General features: G+C 42.2%; 1 protein-coding gene and 1 long non-coding RNA gene across 2 annotated transcripts in view; one reads left to right on the top strand and one right to left on the bottom strand.

Annotated features, from left to right (window-relative positions):
* The window catches only part of LOC141544445 (uncharacterized), a 44,690-nt gene that overhangs the window by 7,943 nt on the left and 14,700 nt on the right, over positions 1 to 22,047 (bottom strand). The gene's annotated exons all lie outside the window — the stretch shown is intronic.
* The window catches only part of THSD7A (thrombospondin type 1 domain containing 7A), a 308,918-nt gene that overhangs the window by 283,482 nt on the left and 3,389 nt on the right, over positions 1 to 22,047 (top strand). Inside the window, 9 exon segments of the mRNA XM_074270637.1 lie at positions 45 to 186; positions 3,637 to 3,752; positions 7,777 to 7,894; positions 8,290 to 8,435; positions 9,217 to 9,391; positions 13,469 to 13,642; positions 14,927 to 15,022; positions 19,057 to 19,139; positions 19,531 to 19,741. Coding sequence (XP_074126738.1) covers positions 45 to 186; positions 3,637 to 3,752; positions 7,777 to 7,894; positions 8,290 to 8,435; positions 9,217 to 9,391; positions 13,469 to 13,642; positions 14,927 to 15,022; positions 19,057 to 19,139; positions 19,531 to 19,741 — 1,261 coding nt within the window.

The following is a 22,047-nucleotide window of genomic DNA, read 5'->3' as shown; positions in this document are numbered from 1 at the left end:
AGGCAGTCATGATGCTCAGACCTTCTCATCTTCTTCCCTCCAAGCCTTGCAATCAAAGCACGTTCCGGGAGAGGTTGGCGGATCCACTCCGACAGGCAGATGAGGGGAAACCCTGCCCTGACACCATCGAGAAGGAGCCATGTGTCCTAAATAGGAACTGCTTCCACTATGACTACAATGTGACAGGTGAGAGGGTGGGAGTCCATGATGAAATAAATGTCTGTGGGTGCACTGCATCAGCCCGCAAGGGGTCGACTCCAAAGCACTAGTCTTTTCCTTCCGCTTGTTTCTGGAAGAGCCAAGGACCCACAAGGGCTTGCTAAATGCAAGCCATGCTCGCCAGAAAAGGGTGTAGGGCCTGACACACTTTCTTTGCATTGCATGATAGTTAGTTAAGGTAGATACAAGGCTTTGCCTCTAACCCTGAATTTATCCTAAGCTTGATTCCCGAGATGCTGTCAAAAGACTGGTCCCCTGAGATCTCTAGGGCCCTCCCTTTCAAGGGGCCACAGAAGGTCAGAGCCTTCTAAGCTCATCTTAGATTCAGCTCCTGGTGGCCATACAACCTGCAAAGTCAGAAATCTGCCCATTTCCGAGAGGAGCGAGAAGAAAGGGGACTTTCTGGAGCAATGGTAAAGAACAGAGAGAAGAAATTCAGAAGTAATCACTCAATCCAATTCCACCTGGAGTTACATCAGGAGAAATGGACTTGAGTCCTGGCTTAGTCGCCAGGACCTTGGGCACCAGTCACCGAGTCTTGGTTTCTTCATCTGTGAAACAAAAAGGAGGGGGCAGCCTGCATGATTCAGAAAGGGCTGGGGTAGTGTCCCCTTCGAACATATGCTGATGTGGGTAGTCTGGAAGGTTCTTAGCCCAGGGCCTTCCCCCAGAAAACTCTCCAGGACTGGGATGCAGGGAAGGTGTCCGTCTACATTGGGAGAAATTCACCTGGGAGCGCTCTAACCTACTGAAGCTACAGCTCTTGTCTAAATGAATTAATCAATCCATTATCTGTGCTAACTACTTAATAACATGAGGGAGCTGAACTAGATGACTTCTGAGCTCCCTCTAGCTCAAAGCCTATAATCTCTAAATTCAATATAAGTTTCATAAAGACTTTATTTTCTGCTAGGTGCTAAGTTTTCACAAAGACCATTCTGTGTGCTAGGTGCTAAGTTTTCACAAAGACCATTCTGTGTGCTAGGTGCTAAGTTTTCATAAAGACCATTCTGTGTGCTAGGTACTAAGTTTTCACAAAGACCATACTGTGTGCTAGGTGCTAAGTTTTCATAAAGACCATTCTGTGTGCTAGGTACTAAGTTTTCACAAAGACCATTCTGTGTGCTAGGTGCTAAGTTTTCTTAAAGACCATTCTGTGTGCTAGGTGCTAAGTTTTCACAAAGACCATTCTGTGTGCTAGGTGCTAAGTTTTCTTAAAGACCATTCTGTGTGCTAGGTGCTAAGTTTTCACAAAGACCATTCTGTGTGCTAGGTGCTAAGTTTTCTTAAAGACCATTCTGTGTGCTAGGTGCTAAGTTTTCATAAAGACCATTCTGTGTGCTAGGTACTAAGTTTTCACAAAGACCATTCTGTGTGCTAGGTGCTAAGTTTTCACAAAGACCATTCTGTGTGCTAGGTGCTAAGTTTTCACAAAGACCATTCTGTGTGCTAGGTGCTAAGTTTTCATAAAGACCATTCTGTGTGCTAGGTACTAAGTTTTCACAAAGACTATACTGTGTGCTAGGTGCTAAGTTTTCATAAAGACCATTCTGTGTGCTAGGTACTAAGTTTTCACAAAGACCATTCTGTGTGCTAGGTGCTAAGTTTTCTTAAAGACCATTCTGTGTGCTAGGTGCTAAGTTTTCACAAAGACCATTCTGTGTGCTAGGTGCTAAGTTTTCTTAAAGACCATTCTGTGTGCTAGGTGCTAAGTTTTCACAAAGACCATTCTGTGTGCTAGGTGCTAAGTTTTCTTAAAGACCATTCTGTGTGCTAGGTGCTAAGTTTTCATAAAGACCATTCTGTGTGCTAGGTACTAAGTTTTCACAAAGACCATTCTGTGTGCTAGGTGCTAAGTTTTCTTAAAGACCATACTGTGTGCTAGGTGCTAAGTTTTCATAAAGACCATACTGTGTGCTAGGTACTAAGTTTTCATAAAGACCATACTGTGTGCTAGGTGCTAAGTTTTTACAAAGACCATTCTGTGTGCTAGGTGCTAAGTTTTCATAAAGACCATACTGTGTGCTAGGTGCTAAGTTTTCATAAAGACCATACTGTGTGCTAGGTGCTAAGTTTTCATAAAGACTATATTGTGTACTAGACATTAAGTTTTCATAAAGACCTTATTGTGTGCTGGGCACTGGGGACAGAGATAAAAACAAGACAAAATACCAAGTGCTTACATTCTGTTGGAGAACATGGTAGAGAGCATCATGGGTACATGTGAATTAATATGAAATACAGCCAGAGAAAGTGGTCACATCAGCTTTCTACCATTTTTTGCTTTTAAAGGATCTGGCTCATTTGTTTTGCTCTGGATTAGAGAACTAAGAGTGATGAGTGAAAGTGCATAAGAAAGATTCGCACAGGGTGGGAAGGCATGAGTGGGGTGCAATCTGTATGACATGAGGGAATAGCCACACTCCTGAGATCACAGGTGTTGGTACATGTTTGAAAGTAGAAAGTAAAGCTTCTAACCTTCAGGGCTGTGCTAATATGGAATAAGAAAGAGTACCTTGAGAGGGAGTGGACTCCCCTTCCCTGAAGGCTTTAGACAGAGACTGGAGAACCATTTGGTCCCATTGTAGGAGGGATTCTTGATGACGAATGAGTTGGGATAAATAGGCTTCCAAGATCCCTTCCAAATCTGAAATCCTCTGGTTCTGTGATCCCTTCGTTTTCTATCTGATTTTTAAAAAGATGGACCTGTAATTTGATAGTGTAAGGAATTGTCTCTGTGGAAATGCCCTGAACTAATGCTGAGTTAAGGTCTAGTTAAAGGGCTGCGAAAGCTAATGCATCTGGTAAATGTGGAAATATGTTTAGAAGAATTGGAAGTATTTAATCTATGTTATATTACTTGCTGTCTAGGGAAGAGAGAGAGAAAAACGGGGAACACGAGGTTTTGCAAGAGTGAATGTTGAAAACTCTCTCTGTGTGTATTTTGAAAAATAAAAAGCTATTATAAAAATAAAGAAAACTAATGCACCACATGTCTTCCTGGCTCCAAGCCTGGCCCTGTCATCTCCATGTGGCACTGACTTTTGGGAAAAAAAAAAAAAGAATATCATTCTGAAAGCTGCTGTTGCTATAAAGGAAATACAACAGAAACCACATTTGCTCTCTAGTTCAACATTCACGTCATCAAACAAACTACTGTCATGATTGAGCCGAGATAGCACCCATCCTTGGAGTTTCAGGCAGTGACACAGCTGTCCCCATCTCATCTTTACCCGTAGACAGACCCATTGCAATTAGTCTCTGATGCGGACGCTGGCCTTGGTGCTGGCTTCGTGCAGGATTGGATTGTGAGGACCCTGATGGAGTCAGGAATAAAAGAATGAGCTTCAGGTCACCAGAGCCTACTTAAATATCTGCTTTGAGGTCCTGTGTGCTGACGTGCTCTCCTCTCTGTAGACTGGAGCACTTGCCAGCTGAGCGAGAAGGCGGTCTGTGGGAACGGCATCAAAACGAGGATGCTGGATTGTGTTCGCAGTGATGGCAAGTCCGTTGACCTGAAGTACTGTGAAGAGGTGGGTGGATACTTTTCTCTAATAACTCAGTTCATGCTGAGCCAAGTGACCTGCTCACCACACGGTCCCTTGCTGACAGATTTTTTTTTTTCTGGGCTACTCACAGACTATCGAATGGCCCTTGGAACAAGATATTATGCCTGTCACCACTGATTTCTTCCCATCATTTCCTCTAGTTTCTCCTGCATGAGGCTCAACAAAAATGCTAATGAGCTTCTCCTGAGGAAAATGCTTGGGGACCAATCAGCAATCACAGGAATAAAAACAGTAAATCTTATTCAGAGCATTTATTGGGTTTTTAATTGGATGGGAATTGTGAGCAGTGTCTAGGACACCCGCCAGTGTCAGTCATGCTTACTGTGGGCTGCTAAACATTAATCATATGTCATCTACATGTATAATTAGGTATGACTTTCTAATCTCTAATCATGTGAATGTAGGTCTTCGCATCTGGCCAAAATAATTTAAATCAAGAAGTGGAGCCAGTCATTAGCGCCAAGAAGACATAGTCAGAGCCTCCCCACCTCCTGGCTTCTGTTTACAAAAGCCATCGTTTCAAATCAAGATATGAATTTTTTGAGGCAGATACAAAACCAGCTTTTACCTTTTTTCAATTTACTAAATAAGGAATGACTTCTAGACTTTACCTTCTTGGAAGAAGACATTCCCCACATGTCTGAGGATATTAAAATCATATTTAGAGCCAGAAAGAATCCTGAAGAGCATCTATTCTGACCCATTCATTTTACATAGAAGGGAACTGAGCCCAGAGAGGTTATTTGCCCAAGCCAAGATTTGAACCCAATCCCCCGATTCCAAATCCAGCATATTTTCTATCCTACCACAACAGACCATTGACATTTGCCATTTCTAAATGCAGATGTTATTCAATTCCCTATAACTTAAACAAATGGAATGATGGCATTAGAAAGAATGGTTATTAAGTCCCTGGAAGACTGGCTTATTGACAGTTAAAGTCCACCTCCATTGCCTTATCATGAAGGTGCTTCCGTCAATCAATCATCATTTTAAAGTGTCTAGTATATGCCTAGAAGTTATCTAAGGTTGAAGGGCTCTGTGAGGGGGTACCCAACTGCAGTTTGAGGAGACTGGTCCCCAGAACAATGGATGGCTTTGTTTTGGCCATAACAACTCATGAAATGGTCATGTCTTCTAAATGATAGAGGGATATCATTGGCTTTGGTAGAAAAATAACCATCCAGATGAAATCCCAAATCCTTTAACTACTGAGCCACATGTATATCAATGATATTTACTTAGTGGCAATCCTCTTTAAATAATGTGATTGCTGCCTTTTGTTTCTACCACACTTATATTTCCTAGTTGTCTATCCTCCCCCTTTCTTCTCAAAGAGTCATTCTACATAACAAAGAATTAAAAGTAAAATAGAAAAAAAAAAACAAATCAGCAAATCCAACACATATGAGCTACGCTCCCTAAGTCAGATAAATTTGAATTGTGCTCTTTGTATCATTGTAGTAAAGGCAGGGGTCATCCGGGAGGGGAAAAAAGGCATGACAAAGGAATGGAATTAGAAAGCATTTGTCCATCAGAGCTTGTAATAAAGATATAAAGATTCAACAGTTCAGAGAACTACCACACACCTGCATAGGTATATACATCACATGTGTGTGTGCAGACACACACACACACACACACACACACACACACACACACATACACACACACTCTTCCAAAGACTTGATTGCTTGCTTTCTGCAGAAACTTGTTCTCAAGCCAAGCATAGTAGCTAACTCCTGCTGTTTCTCCAGTCACCTGAAAAATAATGGGCTTGATCCCCAATATGGAGGAAAATGGAGGTTAACAGCATGTAGTGTTACCTCAACATTCATAGGGCTTTTCAGACATTAATACAACTGACACCTGGAGTTTATTCTGCTCCGTGTTTTTTTAAAACATAGTAACATTCTAAACTAGAACATTATATTAGTGGATGATTTTTTGTTAGTAATCCCAGTTAAAAAGGGTTTGTTATCTGCAGGAAAAAAATAAGCAAGTAATATATACATATATATATATACATATATATATTTGTATATATATTTATATATATGCTAAGGCAGACTGAGTTTGGATGTATATACATATATATATATATATATATACATATATATATATATATATATATATATGTATATACATCCAAACTCAGTATATATATATATATATATATATATATATATATATGTATATACATCCAAACTCAGTCTGCCTTAGCTCCTCATGTTTATAAATGATGAAAGTTTCCAGTGATGAAAATGGAACCAGTAATTCCATCACGCCACCTCAGCTAAAAGAGACTCATGTGATTTGCAAACACCTTGGTCCAACAAATTTACACTGAAATACATTGAAACAAAATCTTGGCCAAAACTCATATAATTAAGCTGCCATTAGGAGTGATATTGTTTCAAAGAAGAAACCTTGCTCCTCTTGGATAATATGACTTTAATGATTTCCACTATCCTTTTCTAGGAATCTCCTCACTTTGTGTCTTTTAAAATGGAGCTCCTGTGTGAGCATTTGGCTGCTTAATGCTGCTCTCAAATATAAGAATTATCCCCGTTTTACTGATGAGAAAATTAATGTTAGAAGAGGTTAAGGAGATAACCTTGCCCACAGTAAGTGGAAATTGGAGACAGCATTGGAACCCAAGGCTTTTTTGACTCTCTATATAGTAGCTATGTATCCATTATACCATCAATGTCATGATTACTTAGCCTCTCACCTTTGGCTGAATCCCCACGTTTCCTTCACAAAGGTGAATTTGGAGTCCTCCTGCATCAGCAAGACTGCTATTTCCTCTCTCCATTGAGAAATAAAGTGATAAGACCCCCCAGTGCTGCCTAGTCTCTCTTGTACCATTTCTTGACCTGTAGGACAGCCATCAAGAGCTTGGGTTGAGGGTAATACTAGGATCTGATGGTTCTAGTGTGAAGAGAAAGTTCAGAGCATCAGGACTGTTCCAGCTCATCTCTGTGCCTTTCCATTGCTAAAGCATATGCTGGCTTCTAATAGCTAGCAGAAAGATAAAGTGCCCTTATTCTAAGAATATAAATCAACCTCAGGATCACAGGTAAAGAAATTCCCACCAACGGGGTGCTCCCATTTCCTGATGTGTTCACACAGATGCAGCTTCCTTCAGCCTGCTCCCTTGATCTAGCTCAGCTTATTCTCAATGTCCCATTAGTCAAAGTCACAATGTTTGAATAACCTATTGATTTGCTTTATGCAGGACACAGAGCAATGATGTCTCCACTGGCTCTCTATCATTCATCAAATCTAATGCTCCCTTATTTCTCAGAGCCACAAGGTTTTGTGTGGCTCTGTCCACAGCCACCTTGCCTCTGGCTGCCTGAGGCCGCTCATCCTGCTCCCCCTTCTGTCAATTGGGAGGGACAGAGGGAATGTGACTGGGCTCCTCACAGATGTCCTCTGACTCAAGGAATATGTTGAGGGGTTCATCACGATGTCATCAGAGGGGAAAAAACCCATGAAATCACAGAATGGAGCATTGATAAGCAAAAGACAAAGAGGCAGCATCTTTACAAATTTGCCATAATTCCTGAAGTGCCTGGTAAATGGAGGTCCTGGGTGAGCATTTGGCTTCCTAATGCTGCTCTCAAATATAAGAATTATCCCCATTTTACTGATGAGAAAATTAATGCTAGAAGTATTTGTCTACAATGCACCCCAGTATTTTGTCTCCAGGCTTGGAGAACTCTGCATGGTGTCCATTATCACCCACTTCCATCTACCTGGCAATAAATTCTATCAATAGAACTTGCCCATGAGATGCCCCTGAATCCTAATTTCTTGTGAGCCTAAAAGAAAGGGTGTGTGTGTGTGTGTGTGTGTGTGTGTGTGTGTGTGTGTGTGTGATGTTTTGGTCAGTGTCTCTCTTCACTTTAGCAAGAATGAAATTATATAATACTCAATGTGAAATACTGATCCCTGATTTGTGGCCATTTCTTTTTTTCAGCTCAGCCTGGAGAAGACCTGGCAAATGAACATGTCCTGTGTGGTGGAATGCCCTGTCAACTGTCAGCTTTCTGATTGGTCCCCCTGGTCAGAGTGTACTCACACATGTGGCCTGACAGGTGGGTGCCCCAGCAGGACCAAAATTAAAGGACCTCCTTTGTGCAAGAAGCTCTTCTTGTGCTTGCAAGGTCTCAAGTTTTAGCTGGCTGGCAAGATACTGTACATCACCCAGCTGAGAGAGTCAGTGTATCCCAGAGGATAGAGACCCACAACTAGAATCAGTAAGAATTAGATTCAAATCCCCCCTCAGACAATTACCAATTGTTGCCCTCCTTAATAGCTCTGATAGTCTGTTTCCTCAACCATATAATGGGAATTAAATATATGTGAATCCCACATCAAAGGGCCATCATGAGGCAGAAATAAGACCTTAAGTATAAAGGACTTTGCAAGCTTTAAATCTCTGCAGAAATATCGGTTATTAGCATTAAATTGCCTAATGTGTCTTTTGAAGGAAAAATGATTCGAAGGCGAACGGTAATTCAACCATTCCAGGGAGATGGCAGACCTTGTCCTGCGCTGATAGAACAATTCAAACCTTGTCCAGTGAAGCCCTGTTATCGATGGCAGTATGGCCAATGGTCAAGCTGCCGAGTGGAGGTAAATGCATGGAGAAAGTGGGGCGGGAGCAGATGCACGTTACCTGTAGGGGCCCTGCGCTTGGTCATTTGACAGGATATAGGTGGCATCTTAGCAATATGAAAAAGTGGAAAGGTGGCTGATTTTAGAATCATAATGCCTGATTTCAAATCCTGCCTCTATCTCTTATTACCCATGTCACCTTGGGTCAGACTTTATGTATCTGAACTTAAGTCTCCTCTTCTATAAAATCAGGGCCTCGAAGTTCCCTTTCAGCTGTAAATATATGAGCCTCTGATTTTAAGTATTTGACCTTGGACTAACGCCTTAATTAGCCCTGCTATTGAACTTCTCTCTTGTGCTAGAACCATTCAAAGACTAAGAGGATCATCTAAATGAAATTTAACTTTCAGAAGAAATCAAAAACCTACCCTGGGTGCTGTCCCTAGTGCTGAAATAAGGGTAGCTGCTCATTCTGTTCATTCATTGCTTGGAATCTGAAAAAAAAAAAAATGACTTAGGACTGTGGGACCAATGGATCAAGATGTTTGAAACTCACATGAGTCTCTTTTAAATGAGGTGACATGATGCAATTCTTGGTTCCATTTTTCCTCATTGGAAACTTTCATCATTTATAAACATGAGAAGCTAAGGCAGACTGAGTTTGTGCTTATGTATATATGTTACTTGCGTTTGTTTTCCTGCAGATAACAAATCCTTTTTAACTGGGATTTCTAATAAAAAGCCATTCACTAATATAATGCTCTATGGTTCTAATTTATTTTTCCTTCTTCCTTTCTAGGATGCTCACTGCGGAGAAGGGACTAAAACCAGAAATGTGTCTTGTACAGTGAGTGACGGATCGGCAGAGGATCTTGGCAAGACTGTGGATGAGGAATTTTGTGCAGAAATCGAGCCCGTTGTGGATGGAAATAAGAAGATGGTGCTTGAGGATACCTGCACACAGCCTTGCCCTGGTAACAAGGACAAGATCATTTTAGATGCATGGGTTTTAAAAGCTAGGACTGGCCCCAGAGATCACCTATTGCAATAACCCCATTTATAGAGGAGAAAGCTGGGATGTTGGGATATGGTTAGCTTTAGCTTGAAATAGGCTTGTCTTTTTTGTACCAATGCCCTGTTACTTTTTCCTGAGCCATCTGAGAGCTCATTATTCTGGGAATTCTTCTCCAGATCCAGTGAAGACTTCCAAAGATCACCTCCACATTCCTCTTTACATGGTTTTCTTAATCACCAATAGGCCATGGCTTTTGCTTTTGTTTTTAATGTGTCTTACTTTTTTTCAATTGCCAAGTATTTATTTTGTATCGCTTCCATCTCCCCTTTCTTGGAAGGATGGGGAGAGAATCCCTTGTACGATATCAGCATAATGAAGAACTACTTCCCCCAAATGTGCGACGTGATCTGCAGAATTGACCATGACAGCAGCACAGGACTTCCTTTCTTCAACAGGAAGCAGGGTACAACCTTGACCATCATCAGATAGGATAAGGGAGAAGGAATAATCAATGTGCCCACAACTGGAGTAGTGAACCTGAGAGGGACATGCTTAGTGAGCAGGTCTTCAGGAAGCTGACACAGGCACTCTCCGGCCATCCCTGAAGTCCTTGTAGCTGCCTAAGACTGCTCAGAGCTTGGGCTTTGCTGACATATGTTCCAAGAAGACTAGGTCAACCCATAGCCCAAGGAGACATTAGAAGAAAGGTGGTCCCCAGTGGGAAGGAAGGATCTACACGTGTGTGAGGGTGGTTAAATATACACATATATTATTACTTAAGTATCCTCCAGACAAAGTTTCCTGGGTTATCTTGGACTCAGCAGTATTCTTCAAGAACTTGAGATAGCTCAATTTTGAGGCAACACAGTACAGAAGAAAGAGCACCAGGTCTGGAGCCATAGGCTTTGGATTTAAATCCTGCCTTTGTGTTATAGTCTATACTGAGCTTGTTTCTGAGCCTTACTTTATTCATCAGCAAAACAAACAGGTTGGATTGGAAAGCCTACAAGGCTGCTTCTATCTCTATATCTGTGATACTGTGATTTTATAAATGAAATCACACCCTCATTTTGTCCCTATATAAAGTAATCAGGCAATACAGGCCTGAAAGACTCAGAGAGGCAATAAGAGGATAGAAATCCCTACCAACCTACCCCAAATCCCTTACTGGACTGGGTTTGGACAAATTTAATAGGACAAAGTTGTAGTCTAGATACTGACCCTGACAGCACTGAGACAGCCTTCTAGGCTGGGCTCTACAATAGGACACATTTCTGTGTGATTTTTCTGAGGGAATCATGTCCAACCTGATTTCCATAGGATCAGCACAAGATATGAGCCTAGACTTCTTTAATCTTGAATAATCAATTCAATGGGGTTGGCTCCAGAAAGGGGCCTGGATCTGTTTGTTTTCCTTTGAATTATACCTAATCTAGCTTGTACCACATGCAGGACCCTCTAGCATGGCATGTCCTCTTCAGAGAAGGTTTTGTGCTTTATGAGTAAAGCAAAACTGAAGTCACTCAGAAGAAGCACGAGATGCACCTTGAGAGAAGCAGCCCAAATGGTCACAGGCACCACACTGGGACACACTAACTTGACTCAAACATACTGGTGTCATTTTTGGTCCTCTTCAGGTATAAATGACAATAACGAAACTGAACCTAGCACCTCATGCTAATGATGATCCAATGTCAGCCAGGTCTAGAGTCAGAAAGACTTATCTTCCTGAGTTCAAAGCAATCTCAATGACCCTGAGCAAGTACTTCACCCCATTTGTTTCAGTTTCCTCATCTGCAAAATGAGATGGAGAAGAAATGGCAGTATTTCTGCCAAGAAAACCCCAAATGGGGTCAGGAAGGGTCAGAGCACTGAAACAACTGAACAACCACCAGAGACCTCAACTAAGTACCTACTCCCTTCAGAGCCCTGGGATTAATGAACGTCATTTAAAATAGTGATTAGGAAAACTACAATGCAGTCATCCCCATAAAAAAGTATCTGGGGAAATTATTTCACTTATTTTCACTTTTTTCATCTGTAATCCAAGGGAAATGAAATCTGACCTTCCACTCTCTCAGGAGAGTTAAGAAGATCAAATGAAAGGCTCTCTATTCAAGAGCTTTCCAAACTCTGTAAACCAGTTTATCAAAGTGGAAGAGATTCCCTTTTTGGATTGTTTAAGAGGCAATATGGCATGTTACAGAACAAATGCTGGGCTTAGCATTCAGAAGATCCACAACTGAGCCTGATGGCTAAATTTGGACTTCTTAAGGATAACTTTATAGTTTCTGATGCCAAAGCCTGGTTCCAGCCTGCTAGAATAATCCCCTTAATTTCAATAAGCTCAATACATATAACCATTTGTATTTTTATGATATACCTTTTTTAGTTTTCAAAATACATGCAAAGATAGCTTTCAACATTCGTTCTCTCAAAATCTTGTATTCCACTTTTTTTCTCTCCTTCCCCACCTCCTCTGTTCCCTAGACAGCAAGTAATCCAATAGAGCAATTCTATATCTTCCAATATGTGCAGTTCTTCTAAACATATTTCCACATTTATCATGCTGCACAAGAAAAATCAGATCCAAAAGAGGAAAATAAGAAAGAAAAAAGGTAGCAAGCAAACTACAAAAAGAGGTGAAAATACTATGTGCTTTGATCCACAATCAGTCCCCACAGTCCTCTCTCTGGATGCAGATGGCTCTCTCCATCACAAGTCTATTGGAAGTGGCCTGAATCACCTCATTGTTGAAAAGAGCCAAGTGCATCACAGTTGATTCACGTGACATATTGTTACTGTATACAATGTTCTCTTGATTCTACTCATTTCACTCAGCAAGTTTCTCCAGGTCTTTCTGAAATCATCCTGCTGATTGTTTCTTACAGAACAATAATATCCCATAACATTCATACACATAACTTATTCAGCTATTCCCCAACTGATGGGCATCCACTCAGTTTCCAGTTTCTCACCACTACAAAAAGGATTGTCATGAACATGTTTGCATGTGTGCTTCCCTTTCCCTCCTTTAAGATCTCTTTGGGATATAAGCCCAGTAGAAACCCTGCTGGATCAAAGGGTCTGCACAGTTTGATAGCCCTTTGGACACAGCACATAACCATTTGTACATGTCATCTATGGTGAGATTTTTGTATTCCAGTCTTGGATAGTGTCCATTTCATAAGCTCTATCCAGTGTGACTGACTTATGGTTACATTGGATTATCTCAGTGGTATTGAATCCACTCTTGCTTTGAGAAATGATATAGGTGGTGATAATGATGATGATAACAATAATGTCACCTGTTATTCCTTTCTCTTGTTTCAGCTCTTTACAATCCATAAATAAATAAATATTTTACATCAAAAACTCATTTTAAAAACATTTCCTAAAATGGGAAAGGAATGAGAAGTTATATCATATTCTCTCTCTCTCTCTCTCTCTCTCTCTCTCTCTCTCTCTCTCTCTCTCTCTCTCTCTCTCTCTCTGTGTGTGTGTGTGTTTCTGTCTCTCTCTGTCTGTCTCTCTCTCTCTGTCTCTCTCTCTGTCTCTCACTCTCTCTCTGTCTCTCTCTCTCTCTGTCTCTGTCTCTCTGTTTTTGTCTCTCTCTCTCTCTCTTCTCTCTCTCTCTGTCTCTGTCTCTCTCTCTCTGTCTCTCTCTCTCTCTCTCTCTCTCTCTGTCTCTCTCTCTCTCTCTCTGTCTCTGTTTCTGTCTCTTCTCTCTCTCTCTCTCTCTCTCTGTCTCTCTCTCTCTCTCTCTGTCTCTGTTTCTGTCTCTTCTCTCTCTCTCTCTCTCTGTCTCTCTCTCTCTGTCTCTCTCTCTCTCTCTCTCTCTCTCTCTCTCTCTCTCTCTCTCTCTCTCTCTCTCTCTCTCTCTCTCTCTCTCTGTCTCTCTCTCTCCTTCCCTCTTTCCCTGTTTCTCTCTGTGTCTCGGATCTCTCTTTTTCTCTCTCTCTCCCACCAATCCCCACGGACATGCATAAATATGTATATTGTTTGGTTTATATTGTACAAACTTCTGTTTTAACAGGTGATTGTTATTTGAAAGAATGGTCAGCTTGGAGCCTATGCCAGTTAACCTGTGTCAATGGAGAAGATCTCGGCTTTGGAGGAATCCAGGTCCGATCTCGAGCTGTGATCATCCAAGAACTAGACAATCAGCATCTTTGTCCAGAACAAGTGTTAGAAACTAAATCCTGTGATGGTGAGTGTTGGCCTTAAGGCAGCCCTTGTTCCAGCAACTGCAGCTGATTTAGATTAACCAGTCCCTACTCTCATGAAGAACAGTCTTAAAATAAGTCATAGATCCAGAGTGTTCAGTAAGACATGACCTCAGAGTACCACCTGATAAATGTCTTAAAAGAAGTCCACCCTCCAGGTGAGAGGTAAGCCAAAGCTCAGGGTGCATGAGGGGAAACATCACAGAGAAACATACTTTAAAGTAGGTTTCGATTTTCATACGTCACAATTTCTGAGTCACGGGGCCATCAAAATGGTGGACCAGGCCTTTTCCCCAGTTCTCATAGACTCTAAGAAACAGTCCCCAACTAGCAGTAATTTGCCAGTTGTAGAGCAACCCAGCTGAATTCGCAGGACAAAAAGAACCCCAGCATAGCAAAGTCGCCAGGAATTAACACTAGAGATGGCTCATTTTTACAGTTCTTATTCTGCACCCTCTCCATTAGTCTCCATGCTCTAGAAAGAGATCCCTAAACTGTGGTTTGCACTGAGACCTAGAGCAGGCTCCTTCTACAGAGACTTCTAGGGAGCAGGGAAGAATTCAGTATCTTCTTCATAGCCCGACTCTTGGTGGATGGATCCCCAAGGCTGCAGAAAGGTCTAAAACCTAGCTGGGTCAGTCCTGTTTCATCAGAGGTTACTTAGGGCAAAAATTTGTGCCACTGAGTATTCAATTCATTAACATTAAGGACACTGAGGCAAATTTTAGCCTCGCCTCAGAGCAAAAAGTAACAGGAAATAACCCCCAGCACGGAGGACGAGGACAGAAAGTGAGCAATGGGGGCTCTCTGTACTAGAGTGGGACATTTCTACTAGTGTTCATTCTCCTAGAAAAGCCAGAATGCCAGTTTTCTGGAGACAAAGATAGTTTTTTTCTTTATTTTTATCCCCAACACTTAGTACAGTCCCTGCTATGCGGCAGATATTTCATGAATGTTTGTTGATCGATTGATGACTGATTATCTGTCTAGGATGTAGCCATAGCTTGAGGAACTCTTGTCATTTTTATTGGTAGCAGTGCTTTTTTGGTGTGAATGCCCAGTACTTAGCACAATACCAAACATAGAATAGATGCTTAATAAAGGCTGAGTGATTCACTGATGTGTATTCTTTTCTGTATACCTCACTATCCTCCCAGGTGAGTGTCAGCTTCCTGAAGACAGGGACTTTTCCCCTTGTTGACACAGGGCCTGACGTGGCAGGTGACAATACATTCTTGTTGAGTGACTCCTTGATTTTGTTTTCCCAGATGGTCAGTGCTACGAATACAAGTGGATGGCCAGTGCGTGGAAGGGATCCTCCCGAACAGTCTGGTGTCAAAGATCGGACGGCCTAAATGTAACAGGTAAAGCTCTCCCTTCCTTTTGTTCTACTAGAAAGCAGCCTCCCAGGTCCTAGGCTTTCTTCTTCCATATGGAATGCATGGAGGGAGCCCAACCAAAACACAAGAAAGGAAACCCATGGGTCGGAGTGTCCAGGCTGGTTTCTTTTGTGGCACATCATCTCCCTCACATCCACGATTCTGTTCTCCCTTCTATGCTTTATACATATGCCAAGTTATAATTTAATTGATTAGTTAATTAAAATGCAATTCTACTTTAAGTTCTTTTTTTAGAAAGTGATATTGGGGCAGCTAGATGGTGCCGTGGATAGAGTGCCAGCCCTAATGTCAGGAGGACCTGAGTTCAAATCTGGTCTCCTACACTTCGTAGCTGTGTGACCCTGGGCAAGTCACTTAATCCCAATTGCCTCAGCAGAAGAAAAAAGAAAGTGATATTATATATTTTTAAAGTTTACAGAACTTTTGCCCTGGACCTGTGATTTCACTGGTATAGTTCCTGGGGGAGATGCTGCCTTTCATGATACCAGGGGCAGCTGCCTCGTCCCTTTTATAGCCTTAGAGTTGACTGAAGTTCAGAGAAGTGAACACAATTGGTCACAATTAAGCAAAAGGGGGTCTGGAAATGCTAGGTCTTCCTGCTTCAGAGGCTGGCCCTTTATCTACTACACGTCCCATAGAGATAGTTAGAAGAATAAATGGGAGGGTTTTAATGGAGAACATGTTCAGATGACTTCTTTCCTCAGACATTCAGGAAGCATATGAGAGAGCAGTTTGTCCCGTCTGGCAGCCTAGCCCCAGAGTTCTCCAGGCTCCCCAGAACTCGAGGACTCCAGCTGACAAGAATCTCTGCATCCCAGTACAATGATAGATGACTGGGGAGAAAAGTAATCTCACTAATCCCCTCTGCAGCATACAAACAATTTCATTTCCTAGAGGTCATAGGCTTTTTTCTTTCATAATTGTTTCATAAATGGACAGAGGGTTTTCAATGAGAAGTGAGGAGGCTCAGGGCTCCGTACCCCATAATGAAGGAGGCAAAGATATGGGGTCTTCCAGCAAAACCCTGGCTTCCTCAGTGTGCCGGTCCTAGTGAAAGTTTGCCCTCCTTGCCACAGGGGATCAGAAGGATGGAGAGGAGTTTTCCTGTCTCCTCAACTTGACCAGACCAGAGCCTTAGAGAAGAAATGGTTAAGGGTCCTATTTTAAATCTTCAGAGCAGAATGAGTGGCCTCTCAGCCCATGCTATTGGGTAGTAAGGCCATTTTTTCCAAAGATGGGCCAGATCCTGCGGACTTGTTCTCTCTGTAGGTTTTGTTCTAATCATGATGGAGTACACAATCCCAAAATATAGACAGCTACATGACTGAGATTGGGAATAAAGAGAGTTCCCTTTCTCTTTTCTGAATGTATCATGGATTAAATTGTCAGTCCACATCTTGTGCTCTTTCCAGATTCTATGAGGATTAATTAGCTACGTACATAATGCACATATATAAAAAGAATGGTGATTGTTGATGCTCTGTACCTGCTCAGTCATAACTTGACTCATCAGTAGCTGCCCACAGCCCAGTGATGTCGAGCCAAGTGAACGTATAATTAAGTAACACTGCCCTCAAAATGGAGTCAGGAAAGGGCTTGGCAGGGTTCCCCAGAAGAGTTCTCTGTGATAAAATGGTCAGTGTTCACATCAATAGAAATAACCCACAAAAACCTGGGCATATTGGCTTCCAGCTACACTGGGCAAAGTGGCTTCCATCTACACTGGGCACAATGGCTTCTACCTACACCGGGTACCAGCTTCCATTTGAGCTTATGGCTTCCATCTACACTGGGCAAAGTGGCTTCCATCTACACTGGGCACAATGGCTTCTACCATACTGGGTACCAGCTTCCATTTGAGCTTCAATATTCAGCCAACTTCTTCATCTATCTTCTAGAAAGAACTCCATTTAATATATTAAATGGACAAACACAGGCCTCCTAACTCCTAGTTTTTCTAGATGGTGATTCTTGTAAGCCCTTGGAAGTATCATTTTTGTTTTGCATTTGGACTTAAAAACGCTAATGAATATTTAACCTCACAGATGAGTGACTTCTAACCATGATGAAATTCATCACTCTGAGCACTTGGACTCTCAGGCTGCTGGGAAGAGGGGTCCAGAACCAGGTTTCAGAACAACTGGAAAATATTGTCATTATTGATAATCAGTTTGTCATCAGTCACTAAGCTATCGGTCACTATATGTTAGGCTCTGTGCCAAGCATTGAGGTCACAAAGAAAGGCAAAAAAATAGTCTCTATCCTAAAGTTCGTAATCAAATGGAGGACACCACCTATAAAAAGAAAACTAGTTACATCCAAGTTACAGGCAGACTAAGTGGAAGGTAATCTCATGGAGAAGGTCTCGGTGGTTGCCGGGGGGAGGAAAGGGGAGGAGAGAAGACAAATGGAATTCTTTTTTCCAACATCATAGTGCTAAAATCCAGACATCACGGGGAGAAGACTCTTTAGCATAGCCAACTCATCAATGTAATTACTCTATGGCATCTGTTCTCATCACAAGCTCCACCTGTTCAGAACTCTGAAAAGGGCATCCCCAAGGACCGGAGCATTCTGGGCTAGAGGAATTAAGGACAAGGTTGAAAATCTCCAGGTATTCCAAGGCAGGGACACCACCTTCTTGCTATATTTTTCCTGCTTATACATCTGCCCCTCTGACTCCTGCTCTGCTTATTTTCCTGCCTAAATAAGTATCATGATGTTCCCACTGTGCGCTGACATCATGAAAAAGATCCTCACTTGGGAGCAGCCTTGGCTTGTGCCGTGGATGCTCTGTGATTTGCATGTTTCCAGACTGGATCCCTGTCAGTGAGATTTAATTCAATCTAGTTCAGTTCCCAGTGATGAAGTGTCAGGAAGTTCAAAGAAGAAATGGAAGTTGGAGCTGGGGACACACACATAAAAAAACAACATTCCCTGTTAAGAAGCTTGCGTTCTATTGATAGAAAATCGTGTGTAGGTTAATAAGAAGGTAATAACTAGAAAGCAATTTCACAGGGAAAATAGTGGTAACCACGCAAGAATCCAGACAGGCTTCCTGTAGGAGTTGACCTCCCAGCTGGACTTTGAGACAAGTAAGGGATTCTATGAGGCAGAAGGGAGGAGAACATCACAGAGCCATTCTAAGAGCAAAGTGCAGGTGTAAGTGCCAGTCATGAGAGTCAGATGTCCAGGAACCCTCACACCATGAACAACCAGAGACATTGCTGATGTTTTCTGACTAGAGGGTCACATATGCCCAAGTTTCGATTAGTGATGGGATTACCTCACCCACACTCTGTCTTCACTATAGCTCTCATGTACCAGTGGCTGTGTGTAGAGAGCTACAGATAGTGGCGGGGGGGACTCTGGTGAGGGACAAGACCCTTCAGCCCAGAGGGAACCTGCTGACAATGTCTGGTTCCGCTCCCCTCTCGCCTAAGGGCTCTCGACCTTCCTGAGAAGTCAAGGGGCCGTGACAATCTGTGTGGTGATTGAGGCAGAGGGCCAGCAGGTGGCAAAGAGCCAATCTACATACTAGTTGTTTGTGTGGTGCATGCGCAGTATATAGTTATCACATGCGCACTGCTGTTTTGGTTATATAAGGGCGTTAGAGTATGTAAGGGCAAAAGAATTTAGAATAAAATGACTCCATGTTTGACCATCCTCCTGAGTCTCTCCTCATCACTCCTTCACTCAGACCAAGGACTCAGGCTGGTCCCAAGATCCTCCTGAGTCTCTCCTCATTAGTCCTTCACTAAGACCAAGGACTCAGGCTGGTCCCAAGATCCTCGGGAGAGCTAGTCTGGATAGTTATGGAGCAGATGCTAATTTGCTTCCTCAAGACCAAGTGTCTTTCTCCACCTCCCTCAAGCATGAGGGGCTCTGAGCTTGCAGATCATCTCAGTCAGTGACGAGTAAGTGTGCTGAAGGCTGCAGCCCTTGTTAGCTCTGGGCATGAGCCGCCATGTGTCATAAGAGGATTTTGTGTTTTACAGGAGGCTGCCTGGTGATGCACCAGCCTGATGCTGACAGGTCATGTAACCCTCCCTGCAGCCAACCTCATTCCTACTGCAGCGAGGTGAGTGCCATCCCCTGGAGCAGACGAGCCAACTCCCACCTTGACTCTGTCTCCATCTTTCTTTTCCACATCCCCATCAGAGCCTGTCTCACAAACCCTGATTCTTTCTTTTTTAACAGCTAGACCGAGGCATGAAAACAGCCTGATTTGTATCTGCAAGGTTTTCCTTCCACTTCTTATAGTGACATCCCATGGGCTCTCACACTCTGGCCAAATGTCACATTCTCCAGCAGGAGTCCAGTCACTAATCTGTCCAAAGCCTTGCATGTATCTTCAAAGCTTTGACCCAATAAGAGTAGACAATGAACGAAAAGACAATCTCTTCACCAAACTTTTGCTCGTTGTCCTCCCCATCTGGGCAGGCAGTATAAATCTCCCTGTTCCCCTGCAGACTCGAACCTGTGGTTGTGAAGAAGGCTACACAGAAGTGATGTCTTCTGATGGGACGCTGGAGCAATGCACCCTCATTCCCGTGGTGGTCATCCCCACCGTCGAGGACAAAAATGGAGACGTGAAAACGAGCCGAGCCGTGCACCCCACACAGCCCTCCGGTAACCCATCAGGACGGGGACGGACCTGGTTTCTGCAACCATTTGGGCCAGGTGAAGTGACAAGGCATTGGCAGCAAAGCAGAACTCTGCCTCCAGAGTCCAGGACCAAGATTGCAATCCCATGTCTCCCAGTTACTGCCTGTAGGACCATGTCACACCTCTGGCCCACAGCTAGGACCTGAGGGAATTAGACAAAATGATCTTGTAGGTCCCTTCCAATGTTAAGTTCTCTAAGAGATAGAGACAGACATATAGAGAAACAAAAGAGAAAAATTGACATAGACAGACATGGATGTAGAAACAGTTGGGCAGAGTGTGCATAGATGGTTTCCTGAGGACTGGGTGTTTCCTACGAGGTAGCCATCATTTCATATGCATTAGCTGATTTTTGACATGGTCCTTACAGAAAACTTTCTCTTAAACCTTTCCCTGCAAATGTTTTCTGAGAGGTTTAAAATGATTTTTCCTTCAGGCCTTATTCTTTGACCTATTTGTCATGTTAAGCTATTATTTAACAGTAGGAGGGATTCCTAATCAAAGATGCAGAGAAGGGAAGAAATACTGATTGGTAAGAGAAGCCACACCAGGTTATCAGACTAAGGTATTTTCAGAACACTTCACCAAGGCAGCAGTGAACAAAGTACAATAACTGGAAACTCAAAACATGTTCTTAGTATCAGCATCAGAGCCAGAAGTTGCTTCCATGCCTGAACCCTCATTCATTGTGACCTTGTAAAGTCCCATCCTTCTCCTATTCCCATAGCCCATGTTGCCTCCCAATGCTTACCAAAAATGTGACTCCCTTGGGGACAGGAGTAATCTAATCTACTATTAACACGGGCCAGAAGAAATCCCCTCAAGTAACCCATCTGCCAACTGTTCAAGTGAGGGCCCAGGAACCAAATCAAATTGTGCTCACTCTTCTACCTTTCTACCCCCTCATTCCCTCCAAGTAAGTTTGAGCACAGAGGTAACACTGAAATTAGGTAGACTCTTGGATTCCAGAACAAGGATTTAGTGGGACCAATGGATAGGAGATTTGGTCAGCAAAGACCCAATAGAAAATATAATGCCAGGATCCCTCTGCAAGTCCCCAGAAGAGGTAAGATGATAAGAGATAAAATAAATGTTTGCACAGCTAAGAACCACTTGTTTGGACAATCCATCAAAATGTTCTCCAATTTCTTTTAATTTTTACTTAAATAATTTTTATTATTTTTGAGTCTAAGATATAACTTAATAGAAAATTGACATGAGCTTTGATTAAGTTCTAAATTGGAAATATGACATCCTAGAAAAAGCTGACCACCTGCTTCATCTTCAGAAACTCTGGATCATTCAGCAGTTAAAAACATGGGGACCAACAAACGCTAACCAGAGATTTGCTTTCTTGACCTAGTATCCAAAAGAGTCCATTTAACACAAAACAAAGAAGGAAATATTGGCATTCTCCATTACTCTCAATTTGAGGTTTGTTTTCTCTGAAGTGATTCACTCTCATGGGGGCTAATGTGGGGAAGAATGACAGGGCTTCAGAAAAATGGCATGATACCACTTTGATCTCTTGGCTGAGAAGACAAGTGATTATAGCTGTCAAGGAAGAGTGATAGTGCAGAAGTTAACCAGCAAAATGACTATTTTTTGCCCCAAGCTCAAATAATTTTTCTTATAATTGAATGTGGACAGCATCACTTAATGGCAAATGAAATCCAAAGCTGATCCTCCCCCAGCTCTCTCTGACTAGCCTTGGATTTCATCCAAATATCTAATATATTGTTAGTAAATAAGCCTGCCTAAGACATATACATCCCCCACTGACATTTTAAAATTATAGACAAGAAGAAGAAATCTATGAAGCCTTATAAAGAAGTGCAGGACCAAAATTTGACATATTTGGCAAATAAACTCATCTCAAAATTTTCCAGATGCAGGCATATGGTCATCATAAGTGGTCTCCATTGAACATGCCGAAAACTTATGATAAGGATGACTCCAAGTCAGAAATTTCCCAAGTCATGTCTGAATTTAAGATTTAGGAGAGACTTCAGAGTTCATCTATTCAAATCTCTATCTGAAAGGCATCCCCATTATAACATTCCCATCAAAAAACTAGCCAGCCTCCACTTGAAGCTCTTGGCATGGGGGGGGGGGTAGTCTCTCCAAGTAGCCCACTCCACTTTTGGATCACTTTCATTGTTACAAAAAATTTTCTTGAAATTAAGTTCAGTATGTTGCAATTTCTTTGCTAGTGGCTCCATCCTTTGGCAGAACAAGGTTAAACCCCTTCTTAACTACTTTTGGGACTCATTTTTCATTCAGTATAATAAATAGGGGTTCCATAAATAATACCTAATGCT

Source organism: Sminthopsis crassicaudata, chromosome 5 (assembly GCF_048593235.1).
Source record: "Sminthopsis crassicaudata isolate SCR6 chromosome 5, ASM4859323v1, whole genome shotgun sequence".
Taxonomy (NCBI): Eukaryota; Metazoa; Chordata; class Mammalia; order Dasyuromorphia; family Dasyuridae; genus Sminthopsis; species Sminthopsis crassicaudata.
The sequence above is the reverse complement of the archived record's forward strand: the minus strand, read 5'-3'. Positions and strand labels throughout refer to the sequence as shown.